Source organism: Thermobia domestica, chromosome 8 (assembly GCF_964235325.1).
Source record: "Thermobia domestica chromosome 8, izTheDome1.hap1.1, whole genome shotgun sequence".
Taxonomy (NCBI): domain Eukaryota; kingdom Metazoa; phylum Arthropoda; class Insecta; order Zygentoma; family Lepismatidae; genus Thermobia; species Thermobia domestica.
Window position 1 is genome coordinate 62,757,883 of NC_137461.1, and position 18,346 is coordinate 62,776,228.

The window sequence follows — 18,346 nt, forward strand, 5'->3', positions numbered from 1 at the left end:
GTGATCAGAAAATGCTTCTTTTTTAATGTGACGGACTATTGTTAACCTGCACCCAAACTATTTCTACATTTTTTGCCAATATGTCGCACTATGCTTAAGACTTCGACATTCCATGACAGATAAGGTGTGTCATGTGCATACATACGACCTTTATTATCCCTCTCAGATGTCTGTTCTTCATTGGAATGGAATTTTTCTCCTTTCACTTTTTAATCCTATGACATTCCGGACTTTTAAATGGAAAATATTTTATTTCATGTAAGTATCTATTGATTTAGAACTATCCATTGAACATCATAGTTCATACGTCATTCTTTTCAAAATGAAACAAAATTTCAAATGAGACCAAATTCGCTAATGTATGATGTATACCAAAAGGGAAATCTACCTTCAAAAACACCTTTCGGGAGGTTTTGTTTCCCTTGGATTGGTTCTTGCTGTACATACTTGATAAAATCTACTTGGAAATACATTCCTGTTCTATGGTAACTCATGTGCCAAATCGAATTGTAATTTATTGAATAGTTACGAGGGTAAAAAAAATGTTTTCTAATCCTCTTGGAAGATTTACAATTTTATGAAGGAACAGTGAAAAAATAAGAGATAAGAGATGTGAAATAAGAGATTTAAACCAGAGCATTATTCATCCAAGTATTATGATTCATACGTCATTCCTTTCAGAATGAAGAAGTTTTCGGATGGTACCTTGCGTATGTGTGCTTGACGTACACGAAAAGGAAAATCTTGACATAATTCGGGAAATTTCCTTCCAAAAAATCCCTTTTCCAACCCCAGCCCCGGTTGTACGTATCCGGATAACATGTACTCTGAAATACTCCTATCCTTTCATAGCTCATGTGTCAAATTGTATTGCTATTTCTTACGTAATTACGAAGGAAAAATATTTCCCAATCCTGTTGGACAATCTAAAATTTGCAGGCGGGAAGGATGCGCACTGTTCGATGGTTAAGAAGGGCATCAAACTCCTCGCCTCCATTCTTTCGATCGGACCTATGTGCTTCCGCAACTTCATTATTTTCATAACGCACATCTTCGTTAGCACCCAACATCAAAATTTGGGGGCCGCGGTGGCTCAGTGGTAGAGCGTTCACCACTGGTGCTAGGGGTCTCGGGTTCAAACCCTGCTCCCGCCAAGTGAACTTTGTGGTGGACAAACACCGTGTGCGTGGGTTTTCTCGGGGTTCTCCCGTTTCCTCCCACTTTCTTCATTCCACCATTTCATTCATTACTCATTATCACCGTCTCCTTTAGCCTAACCGGCATAACCGTGGGACGTAAAACTCAAAATTTCATTTCTTTCTTTCCAACATCAAAATTTCACAAACCATAAAAAAATGTTAATCTCAGACTTGGGAAACTCATAAGACGAAAAATATTATGTCGTCATATTACGTCATTTTCCGTCTTGTATATACATTATCAGTTGCTTCCGTCACAACTTTGAGATATGCTGTATGGTGATCACTGATCAGAATACTACCACTTTTCCACATTTTAATTTTAATTATTTAAAATTTTAATTTGTATTATTTTGTCGAAGATACGTTTTTCTCGAGACGAGACGAGAAAGACGAAGGATCGTCTCGCGTCTATTTGTACATGTGTTAGTTATTTTCTAACTTATGTTTTAAAAATTTCCTTTGGTATGGATTTATATAAAAAGGTAATTCCAAATTATTTCGTGTGTCATTAAATATTACACAGTCTCTGGAGTGAGATGTTTTTAATATTGCTATATTACTTGTACGGAAAGAATATGAGAAATCTTTGAGAAAAATATTTTGGGTACCAAGCATCTAATAAAACAAACTAAAACAAGTACCGGTAAATCTTGTAGTCTCACATTGTGGTACTATGGTAGATTTCGAAATAATGTGAACTCAATTCTGAAGCTGGTCGTAGTATGTTTATAACTTCCATTTGTTACAAGGACACAAGATCAGAGATGTAATATTCTTGAGAAGCTGTAACTATATATCAAAAAGCCATATCTTAGTATCTCTTTGCGTTTTTGCTATTTGAATATTAATATTCATACAGGAAGTAATAGCAGTAGATGTCAACAACTGTCGTTTACACTTGAGATGCGAAGTCGGGGAAGCGTCCTTCAGACGCTTAACCAGTGCAAAAACTACTTCACTATCTCGTACTACGTTTATTCTATGGAAAACTATGGTAAAATCGGAAATAGTTAGTAAATTCCTACAATTTCCAGTTTTAGTAGAGAAGTGCCGGCGAAGATAAAATATTTTCTTTAGGCAATGAATCGATTGCAAAAACTAAAATGCTTGTCGCTATTTATAACCGATTTTTTCCTATTGCGATCAGCGTCGAAACCGGAAATGGTTAATTTCTATCACTTCCAGTTTGAACAGAGGGTCAACTGATGAGATGGAACCTATTCTTGGGACTCTGAAAATCCAGAAAACTGCTTCTCGATATCTTTTACGTTTTTTTTTTCTGCTGCCTGCCGGCGGAAAGACGGACATAGCTGCTCTACAAGAGTTGCCTTTCTTATAGACTTGCTTGCTCTTTCATAGCATAATATCGAAGTGTTAATAGGATGCCTTTGTGTAGAATAAACTTCACCCACAGTTTTTGTTTCTGGGGCGTTAATCCTTTGAGACTATTGAATCATATAATTAATTCCCAATAATTACGATGTATTTCCAAAAAATAAAGAAATCTATAGGATACACCCAGAGGTAAAAGTGGATCTGAAAAGGTAGGGGGACTGTAGATAGAAGCATGACGTCACGCCGTCCCCCTCATTATCTTTCCCCATTGTAATTTTTATGAAGTGGGGGAATGCCGTATATATTTTTTGAGACGGGGAGACGGCGGCCCCTCGCGATCTTCCTCACTTTTTCTTCTGCATACACGTATTTATACACAAAGACAATATTTATTAGTTTGAAACCGAATTGGATTGTGCACAAGAACGTATCACTTCCAATAGAAGGCTGTTACAGTAACTATCTGCACATCAATAAAGAAACATAATTTTTCAGGGAATAAGGAATGGATTGAATCTAAAAACTTATTTACATAGAATCACTTATTTCTACTCTGGCAAATGCTAATTGATGTATCAAGCAAACACTGCTTTTAGCATGAAGAAAGATATTTTTTGGTATGTATAATGTCATTGTGCCATTATTTTAATATTGTCTGAAAAAACTCTTAAATTCTTATTTTTATTCTGCAGTTTCACCGAAGAAAAATGCCTGTCCGTTGGACAAGCTCATACCTTCAATCTTTTCTTTTATCAGCTTTATTCGTCCAATCATTTACCCGCTGTACTATTCTTTCACTTGTTAAAGGAACTCACTTTGTTTACATTCGAAGACCATTAGAGAAGTTTGCTGTTTGCATATCTCGATTAAAAATTTCCAATAGTATACGAACACAGCATGTTACAGAGTGATTTTTTTTTTTAACTTACGGATTTCATTTGGGTCTAAAATTTCTAACTGAAGTCCGATTTTCATGCGGTTTGTGGCAAATGATCAAGGATGAATGGGAGATTTATGGGACTATGTTTACTGGTTTAAATTCATCCGAGGTAATATCGATCACGCCTCAAGAAAAACAGCAAATTTTCGCCAATGTACCTTACAATTGGAATGAGGTTTTGAATTTTTTAAGCGAAATTGCAGAATACAAATTAAGTTAGTTGTAACACCCATAAATCTCATGTGGATAGCTATAGCCGGTTTCTTGCCACAAACGACGGAGAGATTTGTTGGGCAACCTAAGAAGTCGATAACTGACATCTTCCAGAACAGCCGCCTGCGGGGTCCGATGCGTCCCTGTCTCACTCAGAAGCGATCCTGTTTCTTCCAATTTATTTACTAACGACTAGGGGCATATGCATAGTCGACCACGTAGGGGTCCCCTAGACGAACCGTACCTGTGGTCTTCCTCAACCATACCCTTGACTGTGCAATGCATAAAGCTTCCAAAGTGATCCCTCAGGTACGGTTAACACTGAGGGCTGATTGGTCTAGTCACACCTCGAGCGAGGCTAAAATTTTGTCAAAAAAAGTTGAAGGTAAAACTCCGAAGCTCAATTCTACTATGATAAAGAGTTAACATCGAAACAGCAACTGCATGGATACAACGTATGTTATATCAAAAAATGAAATAAATGTTCTGAACTTTGTTCTTGCAAAGGCGGAAAAATAACGGTGTAGATTATGAATGCAGTTCTTTTTTTAATTTTCAGATAAAGTCTGTTAATTTGCAAATAGTTATAAAGTGATATAGAAAAGCGGAAAAATATCGGTGTAGATTAGCAATACATTTTTTTTTTTTTTAATTTTTAGGTAAAGTCTGTTAACTCGCAAAAAGAAATAAGAAGGATATGTAGCTAGAAAACGTGTGAGGCTGTAGCTTTATAATAGAGATCCCACTAGAAATAAATTACGTATACACTATTTTTTTGTTTGACAAAATCAGCCCATAGTATTTTTGAGAATGTATTTTCTAAACAATTTGCTACTAAAAGTTAACCTTAGGAGAGCATAAATGTTATAAATACAGTATATTTTGGGGGGAATTCCATGCAAATAACGTAAAACTTCTTATCTACTTATTCCCAGAGTGTTATCATCCAATTGCGTACAATTGTATAAGACATCCTACATGCATATAGTGGAAGCCACACGTCTTAAAACCACGCACCAAACTTTGCAAGCTGCTTATTACAAGCGATTTTTGCATCTATTACGGTTTATGCCAAGGTGAAGCTGGAGGGCTATAGTCGAGGTACATCCGTAGGGAACGGGCGAGTTTGCGATGGTGGTTATACGTTTAAGCGAATTAGGGGTTCACTCGAGCAGGCACTTCCACGAAATAGAAAATTTATAGGTAAAATACGATGTGAATCCCTACATTTTTCGTGAAGGAATGAAAGTAAATAAAATTAATTACTATCAATGGCAGCATATTGAAATGAATTTTAAGTGATAATGAAAGTATTGTATGTGTAAGTGTGCTCTACCATTATCCTCGTATATACGTATACCCCCATCGCTGACGCGCCTGCTCCGTATGAGCGCACCCGCTCACTATCACTTGGGGCCCCCTGATGCGCTCCTACCATAACTCAGTTAGGTAGCATTCGTGCTTTTAGCCACATAGCACAAATTGATTCGTATCTTATGCACTGTAGTTTTTATGCCATATGCCCACACTGTATTTATACTGAGCCCCCTGAAGTCAATCTGCAACTAGTAATGCAGCTTTTCATATAGTGCATGCTTTGCTAAAAAAAAAAAAAAATACAAAGCTCTAACCTAACCTGAAAATGTAAGAAATGTGTCAAAATTTGGTAGAACTGTTTGCTCGAATAATAAACAAATTAGTATAAAAAAAATATGCATCAATCTGTAGTAGATGGTCACAGGTACATGTGAACCGATGCATACTTGAGCAATTACAGCACCAAACAGGAGGTCGACGATTCCCACTTGTCTTTCCTTATATACATACTACCATCGCTAATGTGCCTGCTTCCGCGGACAAAATCACGCGTGATCCCTCAAATTGTTCCCAGCTTGAAATCGGAATAAATGCAAACTTAGCTTGTGTTGGGTATGGTTTTTCGCACTTGTTTCTTTAGAACATATACGTTTGCAAGCATATTATAAATGTGTACGCAGCTGGTGCTCAGGTAAGAAACCGAGAATGCAGAAGACGTTAGATCATAAGTGGAAAAAAGGGATGGTAGCGCTCCTCAACTTTACCTATGCTAACTGAGAAATGAGACAAATACAAACAGGGAGAAGGATGTAAAAGATATTAGAATAACATTTCCACGATGAAATATGTATAACTGTTGAATCAATTTTTCCCATCAGTGATGATTCCAGAGGTTATGTGATCCTGAGGGAATGTCATGGTTCTCGGGGAGAAATTCCCCCTGCCTGATCCTTGAAGTCCCCACTGGTCCGCTAAAATCAATTCTTAAGCTAATCTAAAAATCTACTACAGTACCAATATTGTAACAACAAGTATCTCTCGCTTATTTTATTTCAGGTAGAAGTTGTTAGCCCATCCTTTGATCTTGTATTCAATATTTGTACGAGCGAAAGCAAAATATCCTGCAATCTTCTTTCAGGAATTGTTATATATTTTTAAAATTGGTTGCCATCAAAATATGTCATTTATTATTGCTTAATCAGCTCAACGAATTCGGTAAACTCATTAACATACTCAAATATTTTGTCAGCACGGAGAATATGCATTTTATACAACAACAGAAACAGCTACGGGCTAGCAAAGGGTGCGTTGAAGCACCCCTAGCCATTTCCTTGACTTACGGGGAGGTTGCGGGCTTGTTTGACCCTGCGGGAGAACTCTGCAACGCAAATTATCACGTGTCCCGTACGTAGCCCCTAAGTAACCCGCAGAATAACTATGCATACGGCCCTATGTTCCTGTCTGGGGCAGAACGTGAACAAATTTGTTTCTGAATGCCCTTTGCAAAGCAACAACAAATTCCGTTCTCCAAAACTTTTAACGACAAACTCGTGTTGTTCCAAAGAATACACTATTCTCACTGTGCCCTGATCACACTCACACAGTAGCACGGACAGTACAGCATAATTCCCAATACAACAGCCCAGTTTCCTGCTTCTTCTTGACCTTGGTGAGGTTGTGATCTAACGAAAAAAAATCAAATCTCCACACCTCGTTCCAATTGTAAGGTACACTGGCGAAAATTTGCTGTTTTCCTTGCGGCGTGATTGATATTAAAACCGGTTGACTTTAAACCAGTAAACATAGTCCCATAAATTTCCCATCCTTCCTTGATCATTTGCCACAAACCGCATGAAAATCGGACTTCAGTTAGAAATTCTAGACCCAAATGAAATCCGTGAGTTTTAAAAGAACCACCCCTATATAACAATTTCATGACAGAAAAAAAAAACTAGGTAAGATTTGATACAGTGTTTTGTACGAGGTACAGTAGCTCTAAATCTAGGCTCTTCAGAATGAAGTTTCAAGATTCAGCCAATACCGGTACCAAAGTAAGTGGATGATAACTTGGTTATACGAGTAATAACAATACAGCTATTTGGAGGATTTGAAAATTATTACAGACATAATTCATTAACTGTTCAGCGTTCTTCATTGGCCATTTCACTCTCTGTTAGAGAATGAGTTATCATTATTTTACAATATATATATATATATATATATATATATATATATATATATATATATATATACTTTGGTGTTGACTAGGAGAACTTCCTTCTACGAAATTCTTTCTTCGTAGTACTGACAGTGGACGAAAGTAGCCCACATTTAAGTTTTTTGCTTTTATTTTAATTATTTTATCCTTATATTAGATAAAAAATATATTGAAAATAAGGAAATATATATGAATTCAAAAACATTTATTTTTTGTCATATTCGTAAATTCTTGAACTAAGGCAAATGGCACATATATTATTGCAGACTATCACCGACCTAAAGCTCATTTTTTTTTTGGATTTAAAAGGATATTGGGGAAAATAGACTTAATTTGAACTTTATTAACCAACCCTCGTATATTTCCAAACGTTCTAGAAACTCTTCTCTCATCGCTTTGGTATGTCTCTTCGTTTGTGTTGGTGAGCCTCAGTCCGATTTCATGACTAAATATGGACATACGTTGCCGAGACAATGACTCCCTTTGTGAACGCTTTCTCGAGTCCGGAAAAACGGGAAAGTTGCAATAACACCTCTGTCTTGTCATCGTTCATCTCTGATTTGTTAGTTCAAGGCATCCGCCTCTCTTCAGCCAAAGAGCTTGCATTGCATTCAGTATTATACGTCATAACCGGGGGCTCCAGCCCCGAAGAGCTCATACACAATAGCCCACTGGACAATGCCTCAGTGCTTCTGCACCCTCGGGACGACTACCTTCGTGTCGTCGTTTGCTTGCGCATCGCGCGCCTTCTGGAAAAGCAGCGCCCATTGCTGCTTAAAACTATAAAGTGCATGTGTCTCTGATTATTTTTCTCTAACGTACAATACGCCCATAGGTGGAATTAACTTAAGTGTTTTATTAGTTAATTCATGTTGACAGTTTGATTTGGAATACTCTCAGTTCGAAGATCCGATTCAGGCAGTTCGTCCTCGCTACTACCAACGTCAAAGGAGTGGACTATTGGATTGATATCTCGTCTGTTGTCATGCACATCAAGGATTGTATTTTCGGAACCAACCCAGGACATCAATTCCAGGGGCAGCATCTGCGATTGAACCCAGGACATCGATGGAACTACTTGATGGGCTAGCCGAAGAATGACGTGAGTTGTTTTATTTATAAGCCACGCCACCTTAACGTCGATAATTAATAAAGGTTGTTAAACACAGTTATATTTTTAAATCAATGTGCATGTAATGTTTATGTTTGTCAAGTAACATTATACGGTTACTATCTAAGTTCGAGTTCATTATTTGTTGAAAAGTTAATGCTTAATTTCACCATACTCGTAGCTTAGTAAATATATCTACGTTGCCTGCATCTACGCCTGATGTGCTCCCAGCCCCCGCATGGCGAAGCTGTAGGCATGGGCGTTGACCATAGTCGTTGTGAGGTAGCTGGGAAATAAAAAGGAGAAAAGAGCAAGGTATGAGACTAAAAGATTGATCCGAACCACGACGTACACAATGGTCACAAGACAGAAGGCAAGGCATAATCCAAACATCATTTAATACATTCTTATTCATTTCCTATACTTCATAATATGATACCATGTAGACCCTATATGTATTTGTATTTTTCTCCTTTGTTTTATTAATTTAAAATAAATTTAAACATTGCAAGGTATTTGCTCCCAATCCCCGGATTCTCATGGGTTGAATAAATCTAATCAAGTTTAATTATCACATCTAAGCTATTTATATAGGTTAAGCTCATAGGCGTGCGCACATGGGGGCAAGTGCGGGCGCTCGAACCATCTAATGTTTTGGCATTGCGTTTTTTCTCGATTTTTAAAAATAATTTTCTCAGCTAATAACACTCTAAAAAATGGTATAGCTGAATTGACAATAAAAGCATTGTTGATGAGTATTGCTAATTGGTAAATTAATATTGACTATAGTATAGTTGATGTATAAATACTGATTTGTTATTTATACAACACCTATTTTTTTGGTATGGCTGTGGTAAGAAAAAAATATTGCTAATATTAGTATGGTTAATAATATCATGCATATTGTTTATATAACCAGATTATTTAGTATTGCTAAAATAGCAATAGCATTATGGTTAGAATGGCTATCACAATATAAAACTCTTGTTATGGCAACTATGCGAAATCCCGCCTTTTACGAGTTGTCATGTAGCCGCCATGATAGATTCTATAGTTAATATGAATTACGAAACTATGTTAAAAGACTGGGGTTTAGAAACCCTAATAATGAAATTTCAAGGTAAGTGGATAGTCAGTAAGTTTCAATATGTAAATTGAAGATATGTATTTCTAAATGTTTATTTGAATTGTATTGCGCACAAGCAACAAAATTCCCTTGTACGAAATAGTGTATTATTAAGCATTTATGACGCTTCCAAAATATTATTTTTATTATCACCAAATCAAAATACTTTAAAATAGAGACACGATGTGTTCACGCAATTGAGGGTAAGTTTAGAGTTTCTAGCCCGTTTTTACTCGGAATAACGATATTAGAACCTGTTTCAGTCAGTGTTCTAGTCTAACTAAAGTCTTACCAGGTAACCTAAACTAACCTAACCTAACAATTTTTAAGGTTTTAACTGCATTTTCGTAGGTTGGAAACTGGAGGGGCAAATCTAAACGTAAGCCCGAAAATGTACAGATGAAATTATATAAGGTGTAATAATGATTTAAGACTTCTTGTAAGATGTTTGTGTGAAAAGTTGAGAGAAAGGTTATTATTAATGTGAGAGTTCGTACTATTTGGAAGAGGCTTAAGCTTTTGCAGAACGATTCGATGCTTGAGGATCATAGTGATCCTATGTTGATTATTCTACGTTGAGTTTTACTTAATTGGGCATTTATTCCGTAGTTGGACGTCCGATACTTTTCTACCAAAATTGCGTAAAAGCTATTAAAATGTATAATTTTTCAATTTCGCGAGTTGGGAGAAAGTGTAGGTTAGGTTAGGTTACGTTAGGATCTATAATAGAAGTACCCTTCGACGGGAGCTTCACGAAATTCAACACTGTCAGTTCACATCCCGTACACCGATTCGGTATATTACCCGCAATATTGATATTATGAATGCTCGTTACTTTCCCACAATGCAACTATTCGGTTGCCTTGCGCGAGGTAGTTCTCTTCGCTCGCTTAGTAGTCCCATGTTTATAACCAATTATATATAACAAATAGAGAGAGTGTTGTTGTATTATCTTTATATATTATCAAGCACACAAACGATCAAATTATACGTATCTTCCGTGCAAGTTTCAAAATTTTGCTGAAAACGGACGTCCAACTTTGGACCCCTTAATTGTTATACTTTGTGCCCTTATTAATTTCTACAAACAGTACAGATGGGATCAAGAATTTTAATAATAATTCACCCTTAATTTTTACTAATTAATGCTGAACAAGCGACAGCGAGTGAAAGTATGGTTAGATAGGCTAGTTTAGGTATTTGTAGCAAAAAGAAAACACGATAGGTTATGATTTAATGCTTTTTAAGTGTGCTTCTGTCGCTTTCAAATTATTACAGAAGGCCTTTCTCTTTGTGTTACACTAAGTGATACCACCTTTGCACTTTTAATTTAATTCATGATGGTGATGTCAAACTTCAAAGCACATAAATAACAGGTTTTGCAGAAACCATTTTCTTTTTAAATCCGATATTTTGTTTCAACCGGTTCATTTTTTTAAATATATTTAGGTTAAATTAAAGTGGAGTAAACAAAGTCCCTATTTAAAACTAAGTAAAGGTGGGGCGCTGATTGGATTGAGTGCTCGGTTTTGACCTCAAGAAGTGATCTAACCCGATCAGACTCGGTCAGAGGTCAACTAATTCCTCAAATGATGTACCAGTAGTTCATAAATTATTTACCAGTCAGCCCATTCAGCAGTACTGAAGCTTGACCTAAGTTTAACCATTCAGTACCTTCGTACAAGGGACCATGATCTAATGAAACTAATATATAAGCTTAGTTGATCTCACAGTTTACTGAAATTAGTCAAGTATTCATAATGATTTTGTATGTGATTGTTCCCACGAAAGGGAGCTTATTTAGCTTTGGGGTTAACTGGTGTATCACCGGAACAGTTTTAGAAAATTTGCCGGGTCAGTTGGAATTTTTTTTTTTTTTTTTTGTTTGTTTGTTTATGAGCAAGAATGAGTGAAAGTCATGTAAGGGGAATAGTAAAAATGAAGAAATTGGTTATTTTTGATGTTGTAAGCGACACTGTATGTGGAGGTGGATGGACCATTTCGCGGAGAGATATAGTTGTTATGATGTAGTGGCGCGAAGAGGAGTATGAAAATAGCTCGTGTATGTCAAGGCTGTCACATGTCGTGTGTTACGTACATAGAACTGTTCAAAAATAACGAGCGACAGTTGTTGAAATTTTGTGAAAGACCAGTATACTGAAAAGGTTGACGGTGTGTGGAAAATGTGGAAATGAATTGAAAATACAGAAAGGAAAGGGAGCGTATTATTTTACAGCGTCAGGGAAGAAGGAAAACTATTTAGAGGGCTATTTAGCTGAGTACTTGTTTAAGGAAAGAAAACCCCAAGAAACTCTTGTTCACGATTTTGAAGGTGTGACTTCTGTTTTTGCAAGTAAAGCATTATTAGTATGGCAATTGCTATTGAAATGTATATGATTGCGGAAACCAGATGTTTTCAGTACCCTCGCTTACGCGTGTACACATCGTCGCTGACGCGCCTGCTCCTTTCGGGCACACTACCGCGCTGGTCCGCTAGCTCCACCCTACCTTGGCTCGGTTAGATATCATTCGTGCACTTAGTGGCCACCTAGCACAAGTTGGTTTGTGTTTTTTGCACTGTAGTTTTTTATGCCCTTATCCTAATGCGAGGTAATCTAATGTAAGTTAATGTAGTCCAACGAAATATATCCGTATACAGTACATTTTGGTACTTTTTTTCGATTTTAATACTGGTCCGGCGATGCGGCAGTAATGCCTTAGCTTTGTAATAAGCGAGAAGAAAATATAAACGTCATAGAAATTACAAGGTTCTAGAACACATGTCCCACTTCCCATTTAGCTGTAATAAAAACAGAAAACAACGTATCCTGCGGTCTTCTAACCCGCTTTCACTTGCTGACGCTCGCTAGCAATATTCTGTGAAATAAAATTTAAATTTTGGTACAGAAAGGAACCAACCTTGCTAATCTATATGGGGAACCTGTGTTCTAGAACTTCTCCTTAGCAATTATCTGGTTCACACGTTGCATTAGAGCGTACGTTAAGTTAGGATAAAAGCCGGAAGTTTCAAACTTTTCATCGTGCCATTAACTGACAAAACAATGGAACTGGCGGTTGACGTGTGAAGTTGAAACTTGGCATACATATAGCCTTCAGAGAAAAATATACAGGATTTTTTTTTTCTTTTTAGTAGGTGAAAAGGAAGAATGAGTAAAAATCCCATCTTATTTCGGTGTACTTTAAAAAAAAAAAAAGTCTTAGGAAATTGTATTTGAGTAAAAACTTTACATTCGGTATTCATGTAGGGTTTTCATAAAATTAACTAAGTAAATCACCAAAACTATACATTTCCTAGTTCAGTGAGGTTGTTTGGGAAAGTGAAAAATCTTCCTTTGTTATTTATATGGAGATACCTTCTACAGCCCAAAATTATTAAGTTAAATGATGTAGCCCGAAGGTTAGAGTGATGCAGTTTGGCATGTTTGTAGCCTTCTGGAAGTAACTCACAAAAAATATCAAAAGTAAATATTTTTAGTTTTTAGGGTAATTCTAAAATAAAAAGAAAGATTTCCGGTGCTATTTAAATGTATGTTTGTTTTGGACATAAAATCTCATGTTTTAGGTAATTGAAATTGGAACAAAAGTTTGAAATTCGGTATGCTTGCAAGCTTTTGATAGCGATATGCAAGTTATTGACCAAACATAATATCTAGTTATAGAGGGATTTTTTAATTTTTTTATTTTTATTTATTTATATATTGTTTATTTTAGAAAACTGAAAACTCACAGTTATTTAATATCATATCTTCTACATCTCAAAATGCTTAGACTTTTCCTGAACATCTGCGGATGACATTTGGCATACTTGTGGGTTTATAAGGTGCGAGACCTCCAGCTAGCCGAAGGCTAGTCCAGTAACACGCACAGCTGCTGCACATGTTGGAATTGGAAGTCATCGATTGCGAGGAAAACAGAGCTAGTTGACATTTGCCTTCGAGTTTGACCGGGTTACTGTTTTTTTCTAAAGCGTTCACCTCCGGTGCTTGGGGTCCCTGGTTCGATCCCAGCTCGCGCCGTGTGGACTTTGTGGTGGACAAACACCGTGCTCGTGGGTTTTCTCGGGGTTCTCCCGTTTCCTCCTACTCTTCATTCCACCATTTCAGTCATCTCTCATCATCACCGTCTCCTTTAGCCTAACCGGCATAACCGTGGGACGTAAAACTTAGAGATTTCATTTTTGTTTTTTCTAAAGGGGTTGAAATCGAGCTCAATAGCACCAGTACCCTCAAATTACTTTATTCCTTTTTAAAAAAAAAAAATAGTAGGGGTCATCGTTATTCCACTTTAAACTTTATTTGTTGAGATTACATATTAATGAAAATGTCTGGTCCATATATACTTATTCAACAGTGAGGTTATGAAGGACGGGAAATACAGTTTAAGGTTGGACCTGAATCACTACTCGGTTTACATCCAAGAGAAATTGTTCTTCACCTGGACTTGAACTCGGGATCCCTTGATTAGGAAGGCGATGAGTTTATAGACTAAACCTTAGGACATGTGATAGAAATATGTTTAACCGATTTGCATACTTGTGCATATTTTCCGTCACTTCAGGACAACTGCATAAGTGAAATCACTTTACAGACTTAAAATTGAAATAAGGGGACACGGTGGCTCAGTGGTAGAGCGTTCACCTCTGGTGCGTGGGGTCCCTCGTTCGATCCCAGCTCGCGCCAGTGGGCCGTCTGTCGGACAACACCGTGTGCGTAGGTTTTTCGGGGTTCTCCCATTTCCTCCTACTTTCTCCATTCCACCATTTCAGTCATTACTCATCATCACCGTCTCTCTTAGCTTCGGTGTATAAACGTGGCACGTTAAACTAAATATTTCATTTCATAATTTATATAAATGGACAATTTCAAAAGATTATACAGATTACAGAAGATTACTTTAATTCAAGTAGTTCACTGCATCCGAAGTACAGCGTCCTAATTTAAATTGCTTAGAAGTGAATAAAGATGCTAATAATTTGTGTTCACTCTGGCTGTGAACCATTTATTTTATATTTTTGGCTTAAACCAATTGGATTTTTTAAAAATTTAAACCATCACACCAACCAACTCTGATAGATAATAATCAAAAATACACACAGCTAGTTTTGTGACTGCTTCCTTGAGTTAGTTACGTTTTAATTATTTTCGTTTCGTGCCTATTCATTATTGAGGGATTTACATATCCAGATAGTTTTGTGACCTCTGGCGTAGGGTAGTTACGGTTAGGTTATGCTCGTATTGGGCTGTTGCGTTTTGGGCTACCAGATAGAGATCTCACTTCCGAACCATAGTGCAGTCCAACTCTAAATGCAGTAAGATGTATTATTTCTACACTGCTTCTTACCGGGACACTAGCTCTTGTATACGGATCTTGAACAATCTTCTTGTATTTTACTGGAGTTCTATTTTCCTTTCATATACCTCCAAACTTCCTGACTTGGTACTCTTTCTTACGTCTTTGCCCATTCAGTAAATACTGCATCCTTATTGCTTTCCCTGACGCTTTTCCATTGTTTGCTTTAATAAGATTGCATCTACGGGCGTCGTTAGCGTGACGGGGACATGCCCCCCCGTAATTTTCTGTGTCGTGTATAAAGTTACCAGCTGGCCAGTATTTTATTTTTTTTTATTATTATTTGCACTGCATGAGTTACGGTATATCATTAATTTATTTCGATAAAATTAAACCAAATCATAATATGTAATGAGAAAATAACTTGCACATGTGAGATATATCATGTGTCCCCCCCCCCCTTAATATTTAAGAGCTAATGACGCCACTGATTGTATCAGTTGTACTCATCTGTAGCATGGATTCAACTGTTGTTTTTCTTTCTAAATCTTCATCGTCCAAGTGTTTATTGTATGTGGCATCAGCTTGATTCCTCGGTAATTTTCACAATTTTGTACATCTTCCTTCTCTTTGTATATAGATACAGTACTACTCTCTCTCTCTCTCTCTCTCTCTCTCCCCACTGACTTGGCATTTTTCTCTTGTCTGTAAACTGTTTTCATTAGATCCCATAGTATGCGGTAGGACAACTTCTGGTCCTAAGCACCCATGTTTTAGCTTGTAGTTGCTTTCCCTGTCTTCATTTTCTTTAAAGCATATTCTACCTCTTCTCAGCTTATTTCTGAGATCACAATAACTGTAACTCCCAAGATTTGGTGTTCCATTACAAAAGACCTGTCTTTGGTTTTCTTAATTTAGCAGCTGTTTCTTTGTTGATTCTTCTCCATCAACATACAGGGCATAACTGTGGTAGATGAAGCTAGATATTTATACTTCATTCCTGTTTACTCAATTAAAGATATTTTTGCAATAGTAATTATGCTTTCCTCATTAGCATTGACAGATCCTTCATTCCATTCACATATTGAAGTCATCAAAAGTAAGATTTTCCGAAAGACCAAACAAATGAAGAAATAATATCAAGAGAAAAGGCACAGAACAGTACCTCCTTAGTTCTACTTTGCCTCTTCAGGACAGACCTTCAGTTATTTGTATCCCAACTTCCAAGTAGGATAAATACTTTTTGTACATGCAATAACTAAGCTGTATTTCCGAATAGTTTTTTTTTTTTTTTTTTAAAAGAGCCATTTGGCTTAAAGAAGCTGACCCACAACTGAAAGATAGGAATATGGGAAAGATGTCGCTCAGGACCTATATTTTAAGATGCTAACCGGTTTGAATGACATTGAAGAACATAGCTAAGACGTGACAAAAAGTTGAACATATTTGTATAATCTGCCTAATTTTATCATGTCGTTTTATAAAATTAAATTGAAAGAATGAAGAGTTGCAGGATTCATTTTTTTTCTTATTTCAGGGAAGTTTTATTCATATTTATTTATTTCCTTAGAGCTTCTTCACATCCAGTTTGTTTTGCCTAGCGCTTGTGGTGTGAGGAGTGACGGATTCGAGTCCCGAAAGGAGCTCAAAATTTATGTTCACCCAGCATCGTGTACCTTAGATTCCGACATAATCTTTATATTGTTCGTTAAATAGGAGCTTTGTGCAATGTGTGTATTTTATTGAACAAATATTTGTTATTATTTCAGAGGAAGAAATCTATGATGAGGCATTCGAAAATTTAACTGTAGATGCAATAAAGGAATTAATTCCTAAAGTTGGACCACGAATGAAATTTATATCAAAATATAAATTGTACAAGGAACAGAAGATGAAATCTCCTACTTCTTCATCCCCTGTGTCTTTCCTGTCACACAGCTCAGAAGGCAGTACCTTTAGTGATAGCGAGGTAGAAATAACTGATATCTTATTATTTTTCTCAAATATAATCGTACTTTGTTATCATTGTACCTGTAATACCGTATTCATAGGTGTATTGTCAACCGTATTACGATTTTAATCGGTAGAGAAAGTGTTGGGTATAATACTCACTATTTTTTTCAGCAAACTGTTTTACTTGTAAATATAAACACCTTACAGTGCCCAAATTAAAATATACGCGCCTTTGGCGTGGGAGACCGGGGTTCGATTCCCGGCGGGAGCTCATGAGGTTCGGATTCCTCGTTAATCAGTAGGTCCACTTCTCATATAGCCTCGCTGCTGAACGGGACGTTAAACTCAAATTAACCCAAATTAAAATATCTTGGTAACAGTTTCAATGTACTTCTGACACCATCCTCAAATAGAGGAATAGAATGAGAAAAGGCTACCACTATTTTCCCATTCTATTCCCTCTCTGAAGATGGTGTCAGGAATATACCGAAACTGTCAGGAAGATGTAATTTTAATTATTACACTTTAATGTTTTAAAATTTGTCTTTTGCGTTCAGTTACTTATGGTACTTGCATTTTGTAAGGATTAGTCCGTGTCAATGTGTAAGTGTAAAAGTTGATGCTTCGCAAAAGAAAGAAAAAAATGAAAACAATTTTGTACGTTTAATTCACTCGTAAAAAATATTAGCAAGCTTTTTCCAAACCCAGTCATACTATTACTAACTCAGAACAAAACAAGGAAACTAATGATTTAAATCTTTTCTTTGTTACCCTCCTAGTTTCTTCAAACTCGAGTGCACATACGAGGTCTTCAGTGCTTGTGTGGTTAGTGACGCGCCTTTGGCGCGATAGACCCGGGTTTGATTCCCGGCGGAAGCTCATGTTCCGATCCGACATTAAGCTGTAGGTTCACGTCTCATATAGCCTCGCTACTGAACGAGACGCTAAACTTAAACCAAGAAATCGAATGCACATACTTTCTTCAACGGCAGTAAATTAATATTCTGAACGAAACGTTAAATTGTAATCCATTTCAGATGATTCCAGGAAGAAAAAAATCCGTAAAAGAGACAATGTTTAAAAATATAATAATTATCCATGTAATAATGTTTGCAATTTAATACTTAAATTATAGCGCACAGTGCAGCAGTTTTACATGTATTTAAAGATAGCAGAAAAATGTAAATGTAAACTTAATTGTAAGTTTGGTAAATGAAAGAGATAAAAGAACTTACGAGTACGAATATCATATTGAGAGCCCTAAATGTAGCGAAAGTCCCGAAATGACGGTTTGATTTGATTCTCTAACAGGTTCTTCTAGTCTTAATAAATATATCTCTGTTTCACCAAGGTATATCTCTGTCCTTAACTGCATTCGACTTGATAGATACCAGATTGTTTCAGAGGGTCAATCCTCTGAGAAATATATTACCTTTATATTATTTTATGGAAGTGTAATTCCGTATCACAGAACGAACTGTACTTAAAGGAAAATGAAAAAAAAAAAAAAAACGCGTAACAAAATTTAATGAGTTAAAAAAAATCATGAACATAAGGGTCTTATGCTGATGCTATATATAAATTGCGAACACGGCAGTTTTTCTTTGCAAAAAAAGCACCT

General features: G+C 36.5%; 1 protein-coding gene across 1 annotated transcript; it reads left to right on the forward strand.

Moving 5' to 3' along the window:
• Window positions 1–9,252: 9,252 nt before the first annotated feature.
• On the forward strand, window positions 9,253–18,230 carry LOC145692951 (uncharacterized). The gene is made up of 2 exons (XM_081768542.1): window positions 9,253–9,456; window positions 16,542–18,230. Exons 1-2 carry the CDS (start codon window positions 9,375–9,377, stop codon window positions 16,850–16,852), a joined length of 393 nt encoding a protein of 130 aa, XP_081624668.1. The 5' UTR covers window positions 9,253–9,374; the 3' UTR covers window positions 16,853–18,230.
• Window positions 18,231–18,346: the final 116 nt, after the last annotated feature.